Source organism: Petromyzon marinus, chromosome 31, assembly GCF_048934315.1.
Source record: "Petromyzon marinus isolate PM22_M1 ecotype Great Lakes invasive population chromosome 31, UKy_Petmar_22M1.pri1.0, whole genome shotgun sequence".
Taxonomy (NCBI): Eukaryota; Metazoa; Chordata; class Hyperoartia; order Petromyzontiformes; family Petromyzontidae; genus Petromyzon; species Petromyzon marinus.
Window position 1 is genome coordinate 13,886,912 of NC_133697.1, and position 12,313 is coordinate 13,899,224.

At 49.0% G+C, this 12,313-nt stretch overlaps 1 protein-coding gene across 5 annotated transcripts in view; it reads right to left on the reverse strand.

Annotated features, from left to right (window-relative positions):
- Positions 1–12,313, reverse strand: part of LOC116947880 (uncharacterized) — a 56,073-nt gene that overhangs the window by 20,059 nt on the left and 23,701 nt on the right. For all 5 annotated transcript variants that reach the window (XM_076071124.1, XM_076071125.1, XM_076071126.1 and 2 more), the window contains 3 exons: positions 7,131–7,200; positions 3,377–3,453; positions 1,095–1,553 (listed from right to left, as the gene is read on the reverse strand). In XM_076071124.1, coding sequence (XP_075927239.1) covers positions 1,095–1,553; positions 3,377–3,453; positions 7,131–7,200 — 606 coding nt within the window. The remainder of the gene's footprint in view (positions 1–1,094; positions 1,554–3,376; positions 3,454–7,130; positions 7,201–12,313) is intronic.

Below are 12,313 nucleotides of genomic sequence, written 5' to 3' on the forward strand. Positions count from 1 at the left end.
TGGTTTCAGTCAAAAGGCAGCCCGGAAAAGTTTAGCTCCTTGGGAGTTTATTTTACTTTACAAAGCCCACGACTCAACGAGACCAAACTTCTCCTCTAAGAGGCGGAGACGAAAAACTTCCCTTACCCAATTTGTTTCATGCTGACAGCTGGGAAACCTCTAATTCGGATGTTATGTCTTCTTGGTATAGCACGCTGTATGCTACACAGTAACTTTTAATTCCAGCCATTCTCAATCCATCAGAGGATGAAGACTTCCCCAAGCCATAGGGGTCTTGTTTTTTTTTTGTTACCATACTTCACCACGCTGGTCAGTGTGTGTTGCTAAAGCGGAGGCAGTGGGGGAGGACCGGTTCTGTTATCATTCGTGGCTGATGTTAGTAGCCACGGCTTGGGAACGACCTCACAGAGCAGCTCAGTAGCTGTTGCGCCACTGGTTTAGATTTTTTTTTTTAATTATGAATTCCAGATGGTTCCGTTTAAATTCGAAATAAGGAATTCGAATCGAAAGCAATGAGGCTAAATATTTAAATGTGCGCACAAAAAAAGTAGAGAATTAACCGATGAACCGCTGTGGATTGCCGCGGCAAATGACGACGTTGGGCACCCGTTAGGGATGGCACGGTGCGCGAGGTGCGAGCGGGGCCCTTTGCCTCGCGAGTGCCAAAGCCGATGGCACAGCAGCACGGAATCATTTAAAGGGCCGTGTCGACCGAGCGGGACCCCCCCCACCCACCCACCCAATCCCACTCTAGGGATGAGCTCAGTTACCGCATTGCCATTCACATTATCCGCGGGCCAGCAATTGACCCCCGGGTTTGACAGCACGGCCGATGAAGTGCTGGGTCATCGCGCCCCACGACCCCGCGCTGAACGCAAATACACAACTACCCCCCCCCCCCCGTAGGGCCGTACAAGGCTGCTGGAGAAAGTGGCGTTAGCGAGCACCTCCGATGAGCGAGGTTGGCTATGTACGGTGTGAAAGAAGTTCAACATACATACACATATGAAGGCGTGCGCACACAAACACACACGCACACACACACACACACAAAGATTCCGGATTGGTAGCGCAGCGCGCCAGCATGCGCTCACCTGCTGCATCTTCTCAAAGTTGAGGCTGGGCCTGCGGGCCGGGTCGGCCAGCGTGGCGTGGGGTCTGCGCACCACGACCACCGCACCACCGTCTCCGCCACCGGCATTGCCGCCGCTGCCGCCGCGCGCCTCCGGCTGGAGGAACGCGGCGAGCGGTGGGTCGGGGGCGGTCGCCAACGTCCGCGCCGCAGCCGCCGCCGCCGCCGCCGCGCGACAAGGGTGCTGCTGTCGCAGCGGCTGGAAGGCGGCGGGGACGCCGCGGTGCGGGTCCCAGCCAGCCCACGCCCTGGCGGCCACCAGGGAGCAGCGGCCGCCGGGTCGCCCGCCGGCCTGGGGCCACGTGTGGTAGCAGCGAGGAGCCCTCCTCTCCTGCCAGCCGCACGCCGCCGGCACCGCCGGCACCGCCCGGTCCTCCAGCAGCCCCAGCCGGTTCTGGCACTCGGCGCTTGGCTGCAGCAGCTGCGGGGGCGGCGGTGGGTTTGTTGTGATGTTAACTACCTCGCCTGGTGTACAGGAGGTCGTGGGTTCGATACCGACCCGGATGCCTGCTGCTGTTGTATATTTGGAGTTTGCGTGTCTCTCCCTCTCTCTCTCTCTCTCTCCGTGATCGTGTGGATTTTTCTCCAGGTTCTCCGGTTTTTCTTTCCACATTTACAATCGTGCGTTGGGGGTATTCGGCTGCTATGAATTTCCACGTGATGAGCCGCTTCGTAAAAAACTATCAATTGTGGCCAGGCCGCTTCTGAAAAAGAGCTGTATAGCTCAAGTGGGCCTTACAATGGTAATTTTTTTTTTAAAGATTATAGTTTGCTTCCGGCACGTCTGGTTGGCGGGGAAGAGTAGGCCGAAATGCGATTGAAAGTATCCCTCGAGAGCCCCGTTCCTCACGTAGAGCGTACTCTGGTAGTGGGGCGAGCACCACCGAACAGCACGGTTGGCTACGTACGACGCGAAAGAAGTTCAGCGTACGTACAAGTGCGTGCAGGGCCGTAAGGTTTACCCTCGTGATTGATGGACCGTTTATAGTCGACACCCAGCTCGTTTGCTTCAAGGTGGGACACAGCCCACAAAGACAACCGGCTGTTTTCTTTCATGATGTCTTTTGTTTTCATGAATTCAAAAGAAAGGTTTAAAGCTTCAAGGCATTAGCTCCGTCTGTCTAGACGGACGGAGTGGCCAAGGAAATTCCCGTAAAGATGAAGCGATGCGAGAATGAAACCTGAAGTAAAAAGCCGTGTTCTTATCGGGGACTTATAATCCCATGTGAAACGTTGGCCAACTGGTCAAATCATTGCCCCCTCCTTCTAACAGGTTGTTGGCATGATACCCTCATTGAAGCACTGCATGAGTCTTGTTTAACATTTAGATTTTACAAAACGTAAATTTGCACCCCTGCAATTACTCGCTCATGCCACTGCTGGTGGAACGGCCTCCTCCAGAGGGAACTCTAGCGGGTATTTGGCCTACTCTTCCATACGCGTCACGCGTCTTGAAAGAGATAGAAGTACCCACACTTTACCCCACCGCACGCGACCGACTAACGTCTTCTTCTTGTCATGGGGCCGATGATGTAGATGCAACGACTTCAATTCCACATGCAGACGGTCAAGCCAGATAACCGCGTCAAGGAGCGGTCGCGGAGTCGTGTATCGCCGCGATGTCTCCTTCGTATTTGTGGTTCGGGGCATTTCGTCATCACACGCTGCACGGTCTCTCCCGAACGATGACAGCCACGGCACACGACGACTGGAGAGCTTTTACGTTTTACGTTTTTTTGTTTCCGAGTCGTCTAACTGTGGCCTACCCATTGACACCGCTGGGCGGGAAGGGGCAGAGGGGGAAGACATCGACCGAAACTTGACCAATGCGTCGACTGGCTCGGCGGGGAGAGGTCTCATCGGCGACCTCGCGATCGAAAGTGCCGTGGTGGCAACCGACGCCGTTTAAAAACGGCTTTCAGACGCGCGCTGTAAAATCGTTGAGACACACTTTGCAAAACGTCCCTGCGCTTTCACAAACACGCACGCAACAACAAACCGCCACGACGCTTGTGCCAGGCTACGTGCACCGTGAGGCTACCACGTGAAGTGTCGAAATACGCACGCGCGCGCGCGCACACACGGCCGTTTGGATAAACATCCGCTGAGCTTGTATTTTTTTTTTTAAACCCTGGGCAACGTTTAAATCCTTACACGTGCGTCTCAGAAGCACTTTAATTCAGTGCGTGGCCGTAGCAAGTGATGCACAATTAAACGTGACGAATGACAGGAAGGCCGGCCTACCTCCTTGTAATGGGTTGTCCTTTGGCTCAAATCAGCTCCCGTCGGTCTGCATGGAAGGCAGCGTAATTTCCTTCTCTCTGCAAATAATAAGAGATAAAAAATCACGTACACGGATGGATTATGTAACATTTTCCATTAAGGCGTTTGCCCTCTAAATTTTACAATAGTTAGTTCTAGAAGTCGATGGGTAGAGGTCAGGGCAAAACGTGTATGAATATTTGGAAATACTGAAGTTCGTTTTGCCCTGTTTGATGCCTACCAAGTTTAATGATTTTGGCTGGTTTTCTCAAGAACAAGTCCCGAATAGCAACGCAACTTTACACTGAAGTTGTGTTCATGTTGGATAATATTTTTCCCGAGGCTGATTATGACCTCATCTTATAGACAGACGGACAGACAGAGATAATGCGTGAAAGCTTTCAAGATTAGTCAGAAAGCGTTAATAAAATGAATAAAATATGTTAAGTGAATTCACAAATAGAGCAGTACAATGGAAAGCATGTTTATTTATTAACGATAGGCGAGGCAAGGCTGAGTGAAGACGATAAATAGCAACTCAGTCAGGCAGCCCGGCAAGACAAACTCGCTGTCCTTCAGAAGGGAACATTAATTAGTTAATTCATTAGCATCCTTTATTAACGGCGAAGCGAAAATCCCAATTTAAACCGTATGGGTTCCCCCCCCCCCCGCCCAGCCAAACGTGGCGTGAGCGAGCAAGCAGATCTACAGCCCATGATCAATCCACTGCTCGGTTGTCGACTTCCCACAATCCAGTGCTGTTCGCGGGGGGCGGGGGGGGGCAGGCTATTTGGCCATACTTCACCACGCCGAGACAAACGAAAGCGAGGCGTGGAAATGAAGCATCCAGAGCACGAAACAAAACGCGATCGGCAGCAATGCAACCCGGACGGACGAATTCAAACTAAAGCGAACAGCGCGTAAACCTTCGCTGCCGCTCAAAGCACATCGCAGGCAATGGGCTCGCCAACGATTTTGGGTTGAAAAAATTCGTCAAACTCCCAAGAAGGCTCGAGGTACGAATTCCCATTTCAAAAACAAAACATTCCCCATACAGCTATAAAGGAGTGCTGCTTGCAAGCGTACATCAAACATTGGCAGACTTACAATAAGGAGTGCGACCCGTACAAATACGAATGGCCACCTTTGTCTCTCCAGTATCTGTGTCTCCCCGGCGGCGCTGAAAAGACCTCCGGATGGCCCATGGCAGGCCCATGCGCTCAGATATATAAACCGTGTGCATGACAATGATTTTTGAACCTGGGTCAGTGGAATTGTGTGCACGGGGTTTAACCACCGGTCGTGTCTGCTGCCAAGCTCCCAGTCAACGCACCCAAGATGTTGCTGTCAGAGCACAGGCTCCGTGAAGAAAGTAAAAGGTACAGGAGCAGCCCTGCAATGTCTCAATCACTGCACTGCTGGCTGAACGGCGTCTACTGGGAGGTAGAAGTACCCGCGCTTTACCCCGCCACGCTTGACCCGCGCATCACTCCCTATCGAAATTAATACTCTAAACGCTTCCGCAAAATGTTGATTAAAAAGCCATAAATATGGTGAATTTGTGATCCGCACGCGTATGTACGTTGAACTTCTTTCGCGCCGTACATAGCCAACCACGCTAATAGGAGTTGCGAGGTACGAGGTATTATTGTGCTCTTCATGTCGTAAGGAGCTGTGCGAAGGGAATTAAAATCGTACGTGCTTTTTTTTGTGAAGAAAAACAAATCCTAGCATCTGAAACAGTTTCGCAGATCACCTTCAAGGGTTGCCCGAAACTCGGAGCTGCGAACCTGAGTAAAAGGGCTACTTGCAAATATTCAAAATATTTTTTTTTTACGTTAGGAGCTGCTCATTGGCTTTCAGAGCACTAAAATTAAAACACATCTGGAGATAGAGGCACGTTGGAGAGTGTCACGCAATGCGTCCGTAAGCACGATTTTTCCCCAACTAATTTCACGAATCAATCGCGCACATTTTCTTCCACGCAAGGAAAGCGTAAAAGCTTGCTCACGGTGCAGTAATTATTTAGATATCTTGGACACGTATATAAAGCTCATTTGCAAATCCACTTGCTTAGATGATGGCTTACCCACACGGATATGATGAGCAGCGATATACAGCAATCAAACCTCTACAAACCGCAAGCCTCTACAAACATGCCAAAATAGAATGCAACCTTTTGAAGAATCTGTGCTAAAATTCCACTACCTGAGCATAATACATACTCCATTATTAATACCGGGTCTGGCGCATTTCAGAAATTGAATCAACGACCGCAGCAGCTGACACTGCTTCTCAAAAGCATCCCGTGCAGCGCCGATCTATAAGAATAATTTCCATCGTGTCTGACCTATGACTAATTTGTGTGTGTGTGTGTGTGTAAAAATAAAAGTTGTATCGCATTCCATGCGGTAGAAATTAAATTCACCCTCGTCATCAACAGCAGCCAACGATTCATCCACTGCTGCAGGAAGGCCGCACACACGATGCTATATGATCCATCTCTCTCCTTGCACCCGGGCTAATTTCATCGCTCCACATCCACAGCGGTCATCCTCTCTGGCAATGTCCTCTGTCGCCTGCCGTTCCGTCACCAGTCTCTTCCAATCGGCCACCGCGTGCCTTCTAGCGACGCGTCCTCATGCGCAAACCCACTTTCTTTTCTTAACGGTCAACGTGATCCATAATACAGGTTTTTTTTGGCGTTAGATCACGTAAACATATAAATGTGTAGTTAAACCCGCCACCACCCGACACAGCCAATAAGGCGACAGACAGTTTTGTCGCCTGATGAAGCTAGTTGTTAATTACTGGCGAAACGTGGTACTCGGATTGTAAATGGTGTGGCTTTGCTCTCCAATACACCGGTGTGCTGTACTAGTAACGAATTGGCACGTTCTGTTTATGTGACAAACATTACTAATTGGTTGTGTGGGGTGGTGGAGGGTTTGACGACACATTTATATTTACGCAATCTAGCCCCAAAAACCTGCATTATGGATGATGTTAGTCGCGAAAACGTACGTGTTAAACTGGTCAACGTGATGTTTCTAATTCGTATTTCCCCCCCAGGATCCGCACGCTCCTTTTTCTGTGTGTCAGTGTTAATTCCCAGCATGCATCTCTCCACGCTTCTTTGGAACAAAGGCTGAAAATTGCAGTTTCCACTCCAAATATCATTGCAGTTAATCTGCACGGATAGAATAAGTTCTCTTTATGCGCACTGGTGAGTTTCTATTACGAAATTCAATTTTGCAAAAGCACTCCAACCATGCTTTCGCTTACCTCTTTATTTAATAATAATAAAAAGTATCCCAGCCAGCCTTTAAAAACTGCGCTGCATCATTCATCTTCTGTTGTATTTTCCAATTGTGTCCCTCCAACAAATATGTTCCTCTGTTCATTTTACAGCACAAGGGTTGTGCGTTCCAAAAACATCGATTGAAGAAAGAGAGAATCACAAAGGTAGATGGAGAATGTCGTAACCACCGACGATTTACTAATGGAAATGACCTACGGGAAATTACTGAATATCTTAACAAGGACAACTAGGCTAAAGATACACATTAGCAAACAATATATGAAAAACAAGCTCGATTAAGAGTTAAACAAAAAATTTTGGTCGGAAGCGCGCAACTTAAGTGTGAATAACGGCAAAACATATGCAGGTGGTTATGTATGATAATTCCCCGGCTGATGCGAGGTGGCGATCGGGAGAAGAGGCATTTAACTCCACCTCGGTCGATCTGTGCCAGTTCCTGGTTCTCCTCCTCAGAGTCCGAGTCTCCGCTGCACAATCGCGTCACCTGGGGGGGGTGGGGGAACCAAAAACATTGGCATGAGAGTTCAGGGTGAAGCAGGCTGAGATGTGACGACGTGAACACGAGGGAGCTCTCCATGACGTGCGGCAAGGCTGGCTGAAGCTAAAACAGGGAGTCTTGAGTGTTCGCTGCACAAATCGGGGTCGCCTGTAACAATCCGCCGAGCGGTGTGAGAGCGCTTAGGCGGGGTGCGGTGAAGGAGAATCTACATTTGGGTATCAAGGGGGACAGATGGCCCAGATAACACTAAGGCACGGATAATGAACAGCGTATGTGTAATTGATTACGACAATGTATGTTATCGAGGACACATTGTTTGTTGTTGTTCTTCCTCCGCACATCCGATCATCACGGTTGTTTACGTATGGTGCAAACGTAGTTTTTTTTTTTTAAAAAAAACCTCACCTAGAATCGGAAGCCCTTCCGCCAGCAGTGGCGTGGGCAAGCAATTGCAGGGCTGCGCCTTTACCTCAACGTGCTCATTACACCCCAAACCGTGCCTGAGAAATGTCACCACCGCCCTGTCACGAGCAAAGACGCCGCCTTCGCTGCCTCTCAACGCTTCCGAGCAAACACAACAAACGGTTTCCGAAGCGTACACGTGTATAACGCTACTGCCGTGCAATCGCCTCGTGGCCTGCCCTCCTCTACGATTCTCTACCTCTCTTCTTGGCAAACCTCGTGGTCCAATTCCGATTTGCCCAAACACGCGTATGACATCTTGGCTGGAGGACCGAAGCAATCCATTCAAATGTAATGCTTCCCCAAGCACTCTTGTGCACAGTTATAACCGCCACGCTTTCAGTGAATGGCCATAACTGTTTACGGTTGTGTTGACAATTATCCCATCCACATGATCTCACGTCAACCGATCGCAGAGCTAAGGAAACACACGCATAGGTGGATGTATGGCAAAATGTCAAACTTATAATTGCTGTATAAAGAGGTGCATTTAGAACAGGGGTGGGTAAACATATCATTACGGAGGGCCGAATGGGACTTTCTAGTACCTTTGGCAGTAGGCCACACATTAACACACACACACAGAGATCCCAGTCACTTCTGTAACTGTTAGAGGCCATTGCACTGAAGTGACCGAAGTGACGGATCACGCTCCAACCAAGCAAAACGCCGTGTTGTTACGAGGTCGATAACATTGCCCTCCAGTACCCGATTAGTACAGCTAAGATGCTCGCAGTGCGCGCCTCCGATTAGCGCGGACCTCGTTTCGAACTTCCCCACCCTTGGATTCGAGCGCCAACACAGAGGAACAATCAGGACACGAAGTAACGCTTCTAACATTCGGGATTGTGTCGAGTCAGTGCCCATGTATTTGTGTTGCGGAACAAGGAAGGCGTCCTGCGGGTCATTCATGGAACTGTCCCGTTGTTTTATTAAGACAAATGAAGCAAGAGAAATAACTCCCCCGAGGCATCGCACGACGAATAATTTATGAAGATTAAGGAGTTATTGTCACGTTAAGGAGGCTGGATTGAATGAGACATCTCGATGGTGTCACAGTGAAAGTTATTAAACATTCTCTCGCCGCACATTTCGGGGCACTGTGGATTAGCTGTGGTCGTGTTATCTGAGAGGCTCTGGGGTTATTCATTGCCATTTGGTAGCTGGGTACAGAGAGCTGATGATCTCTAACGAAGGTCAAAAAATCAACCAATCTGATTCTTGCGCTCACAATATCGAATAGCCCATGTAAGAATTCATCGTGTACAACTCATACACATGATAGGTAGATTTTTCATGATGGCCAAGTAAACAAAACTGTACAAAAGTGATGGGGAAAAAAAAAACATCTAAACGAGGTGATAATAACGAGGCAAAGAGGAAACAAGTCGTGATTCCAAGTTGCGACAATTTTCTTTTATATATAATATCACAATATAAGAAAAATTCACGAAGGTAAAATTACCGCGATATCAGTATCCCGTTGCTTCTGTAATTACACTTCACATTTGTATTGTTTAGTTGTTGTGCTTTGCTGTACTTCTAAACTAAAAACTAAGCTTACTATTTTATTCTACCAGGTAAGGTCCACTGAGCTATATAGCTCTTTTTCAGAAGCGACCCTGCTACAAATGATAGCTCAACGAAGTGGCTTATATCAGCCAAATACGCATGCTTCTAAATATGGAAGGGGGAAACCGGAGGACCCGGAGAAAAATCAATGCGACCGCGGGGAGAGAGAGAAACACCGCAAACTCCAAATACACAGCAGCAGGCGTCAGGGTCAGGATCGAACCCACGACCTCCTGTACACTTGGCGAAGTAGTTAACATCTCCTAGCCACCGTGATGATGATGAGAGAGAGAGAGACACGCAACCTCCAAATACACAGCAGCAGGCGTCGGGGTCGGGATCTAACCCACGATCCTCCTGTAAACCAGGCGAGGTAGTTAACATCTCGCCGCCGTAGTGACCTTCATCGCTTCAGTGAACAAGAGAAGTCGTGTTTACTCAAGTAATGGAGGTTACTTTTAAAAGTTTTCCAACCGCAGTTCTCTCCGCATAAGTGTCCCACGTGGTCTCTCTATAATCGTTGCAACGTTACGATCTAAAGCGCTCACGTCGCACACATGCCGTCCGAACGGCATGGCGCCGCGTTAGCCGCCACGCCATCAGTCACTCGGGAAAAAAAAAACGTTCAGCAGAGCACGAGTTTATCCCCATCTGTTCGGAACGTTAATTGCCGTTGATATTTCAAAAAGATATTCACTGTACGGTGGATTTTGCGCAAATTCATTAATTTGCATCGGAAATAGTCAGCCAAGGAAATGAAACCGAAAGCCACATTTTTTTATATATATTGCGAAAAAAAAATTCGCGACGATCGTTACCACGAGACGGGAATTGCGCGAAATGAGCGCCGCGTTTGCAGCGGAACGTCGAGCGAGCGGGACCTCTCGGAATCGGCAAATCTCGGCGGCCCGAGACTGTCGACCGGCCATGCGACACCTCTCTCCAAGATCCATTCCCTCTGAGAATCAAGGCCGTGGGTTTTTTTTTTATCTTCCACCGAGCGAACGTTAATATTTCAGTGGAAACCGTTGTTTGCACTCCGTGAGTGTTCGCTGCATTCACGCGATGGCGAGTGCCCCTGCCTGCCGCATGACAACATTTGCATAGATTTGACGCTTGAATTAACCGCTGTCACTCGGTAATGCTGCCGGGCATTGCCAATGCGGGCCAACTGTCATATTGCAGAAGTTAAACACCCTGTGACATTGAATGGTCCCAATTGACAGGTGTGTAAAAAAAAAACCCCACACATCCATAAATAATAAACTAAAATGGGTTCATCATCGGTAGTTGATAGGTAGGTGGTGGGGTAAAGTGTGGGTACTCTCGTGACTTCCGACGTGTGTGGCCAGCATGGAAGAGAAGGCCAAATGCCCTCTAAAGGATATAAAGGGTGTTTAGAGGATATAAAGAGTGTTTAGAGGGGCTCCCCGTAAGATTATTGCGACTCTTGTATGGGCACGGCCCTTTTGTAAATCCGCTGCTGAATGAGGCTATCTCTACGCCGAGCAGGTCGTGGGAGTTATTTGAGCATATTTCACCATGCTGGTCAATGTAGATTTGACCATAAATTGCAGGAGTGTCCCCTAATAGCCAGTGAACTTGCATAACCTCCCAGGATGATGTAAGCCGAGTTTCAGGAGCGGTGCGTTTTAACGGTCTTGACACCGCAACCACCACCACCACCAATAACTGCACTCAAAATTAAATCAAAATTGGTTTCGCTCATGCATACTATGTTTGAGCAGACCGCTGAGAGAAATGAAAATTGCTCTCTTCTACAGCGCGTGGCAGGAGATAATGCAGTTCTACGGATCGTACGATAAGTGCTCGAATGATGTTCGGTTATCGTGAACACAAACACTGGAACGATCTACTCAAGGACGCAACGGCTTCTCCGCTGCGTCTTCGGGCTGTTCGGGCGAGATGATCTCACGTCGGGAGCTTCTTCAGGAACTGAATTGAACAGCTCACCCTCTCGGCTTTACAGATCCATCGATAATGATTATCATCATCATTGTACGGATTCCTCAATGAAAGAAGGGGACGTGCAAGGCAACGTACGAGGCAAGGGCTGGAGAACCCTCAGGCCCACGGGCTGTGAGCCGTCACGCGCTCATTCCTTTCAAGACTGCCCCCGTATGTACGTACGCATCTTGATCTTCTTTCGCACCGTACGTAGCCAACCGTGCTAATTAGCGGAGGTGGCCACGTGAGGCCTACCGCTTCGCACCGGCCTGCAGACGATCTTTATCCGTAGCTACAAGCATTTTCGCTGCACTAATCGAGTTTCAAGTTGACTTCCTATGACCAGATGGGAATTCAAGTGACCAGGGATAGGAGCCTCATTTGCAAGAGTTAATTGGGGGGGGGGGGGTCATCGAAATGACCAAAGCCATATAAATAAAATAAATCAGAACAAAAATAAAACAAAAACTGCTATCACATGACGAATTGAAAAAACTGCAAACAATAATTCCCTGCAGCACAAATCGGCTCTGGAAGATTTCCTCCGGATTGCACGCAGCGCAAATTACAAAATCAAGCAACAGAATCATTAACAATCAACAGTAATAGGGTGACTAGACCACCAACATGTATTATCTGGGACCGTCGGGGTATACAGCCAGTAAGTAGTTCGAACCTAGCACCACTGCGTTTCTGATATTAACGAGCAAGCCACCCGCTTCAAATATTTCCGAGCGCACAGTCAAAAGTTTCGCGTCAATTCCCGTGCTGCTCGCCGAAATGGCATCTTCATACAAACGAGGAAGCGATAGGTTCCCAACTCCGAGCGTAAGGCTCGCGTACAACCCACCTACACTGGCCGTCGAGTGCGACGCGCACGCGTGGACACACTCTGATTATAATGCAAGACGAAGGTGGATGAGTATTGTAGCACGGACGAACGCTGCAGATGGATTTGGCGCAGGAGTCTCCCACCGATTCAGAGTGCAAAGCTGCGTTTGTTTTATCGCGAGCGCGTGCCTGGTAAGGATTACACCGCCACCGTCTGCTGGCGGCGATGGCTGATGATGGCCGATGGCGATGGCTGATGATGGCT